Source organism: Eleutherodactylus coqui, chromosome 1 (assembly GCF_035609145.1).
Source record: "Eleutherodactylus coqui strain aEleCoq1 chromosome 1, aEleCoq1.hap1, whole genome shotgun sequence".
NCBI lineage: Eukaryota > Metazoa > Chordata > Amphibia > Anura > Eleutherodactylidae > Eleutherodactylus > Eleutherodactylus coqui.
This window is the reverse complement of record NC_089837.1, coordinates 532,225,522-532,227,436: the sequence shown is the minus strand read 5'-3', so window position 1 is coordinate 532,227,436 and position 1,915 is coordinate 532,225,522. Positions and strand designations below refer to the sequence as shown.

The 1,915-nt window shown below is 51.5% G+C and overlaps 1 protein-coding gene across 1 annotated transcript; it reads left to right on the top strand.

Annotated features, from left to right (window-relative positions):
• The first annotated feature begins 970 nt into the window (after positions 1–970).
• Positions 971–1,915, top strand: LOC136607236 (olfactory receptor 52K1-like). The gene has a single exon (XM_066589030.1). The coding sequence runs from the start codon at positions 971–973 to the stop codon at positions 1,913–1,915; it is 945 nt and encodes a 314-aa protein (XP_066445127.1).

The following is a 1,915-nucleotide window of genomic DNA, read 5'->3' as shown; positions in this document are numbered from 1 at the left end:
GTCCACACAGCAGGAACGCTCCTGCGTCCAGTCTAGGGACCGGAAGAACACTGGAGGAGGGCGAGGTGCTTGTTAACTCTCCGTCTTCCTGCCCCTACAGAGGTCAGCGGGCGACCTCCATGGGGGCCGTCAGGACTGGAAAATAAGTGTTTCCTGAAGATTTTGTTTTCTATAAGTACTAGAGCCAAAATAAAGCACCATAAATACGGTCTTGGCATAATGGGGCCGACCCCCAGGATGGCGGAATCACATTTTTTTCCTCATTTCTCTCCAGTTAGAAATTTTTTAAAGTTTTCCAATACATAATGTGGTAACACTCAAAAATACAACTTGTGCCGCAATAAACCAGAAGTCCTCGGACTGCGATGGATAACGAAGAGTTAAGATTTTATAACTCAGACTTCCCTAATAGTGTGCACTGAAATTGCTTTATCCAAGCTGGACCATCCCTTTAATGAGGTCTCCGGAGTCTCATATATACCCTCCACAGCGAGAGACTAGCGCTGCGGTCAGACGTGAGGCGACACCGCGGTCCCACAGGGGGCGTCTCTGAGCACAAACACATATAAAGCGTACCGTCCTTCCATTCCAGGTCATTGCTCAGCGCAGCGAGCGGACGATGATCCCCACAGGTAGGTCGCACCGTACCGGCACGGACACGGAACTGCAGAACGTTTTTAAATCATTGCGATTGTTTTTTCACTACTTTCTTTGCTGTTTATTATGATGATTCGTTTTAGCGATTCCTGTAGCTTTACTTCTCCGGTCTCCGTCGGGCACGGGCTCTACGAGGTGCAGCGATGGTGGAACACGGCCGTATCCTTAACGGAGCTCAAATTAATGTAACAACACTCAAACCCACTTGTGTTACCTGCACTGCGGAGGACTTACCTTTACGTCACGCACAGAATACAACCTGCGTGTATATGCATCGTGACTGCCGCCTCTTGTCTCCACAGGTGGGTTCTTCATGAACAGCTCCGCGACCCACAACTCTCATCAGGAGTTCATCCTGCTGGGCTTCCCTGGTTTCCATGACTCGAGGCGGCTCTTGTTCATCCCCTTCTTTGCCATCTACCTCCTGATCCTCGTCACCAATGGCCTGATCATCCGCACGGTGCTAGCGGAGCGCCCCCTGCACTCTCCCATGTATGTCCTCATCGCCTTGCTGTCGGTCGTGAACATCTGCAGTGCCACCACCATCGTACCGAAGATGCTCCTCGGATTCCTCCTCCATCACAATCACATCTCGCTGGTTGGATGTTTGATGCAAATGTTCTTCATCTACTTCATGGTCATTCAGGACTGCAACCTTCTGCTGCTGATGGCGCTGGATCGGTATATTGCGGTCTGCAAGCCACTGCGTTACTCCACCATGATGGTCAGGAACAGCTTCGTCCTGCTGACTATTGCGGCGCTGGTCCGCGGCCTTTGTACTGTAAGCCCCGTCGTCTACTTCGCCTCCCGGGTTGACTTCTGCAGATCCAACACTATCCACCACTTTGCTTGTGAGCACATGGCCCTGCTGCACTTGGCTTGTGGGAAGACCGCCATCAATAAACTGGTGGGGTTGAGCCTGAGGGTCTTCTCCATCATCTGTGACATGGCCGTCCTCTCCACCTCCTACGGTTGTATCCTCAGGGCAGCATTCAGCATCTCCGGAGCTCCAAGGCACAAGTCTCTGCACACGTGTGGGACGCACATCATGGTCATCCTTATTGTCTACTTCTTTAGGCTCTCGTCATCAATAGTCTACAGGGTGTCTCGGGAGGTGTCTCAAGACACACACAACCTTCTCACTGCCATCTACATGCTCACCCCAGCTCTGGTCAATCCACTGATTTATGGCCTGAGGACCAAGGAGATCAGAATTCGGATACTGAAAGCATTTGTCCGGATAACTGTGGCGGGCTAG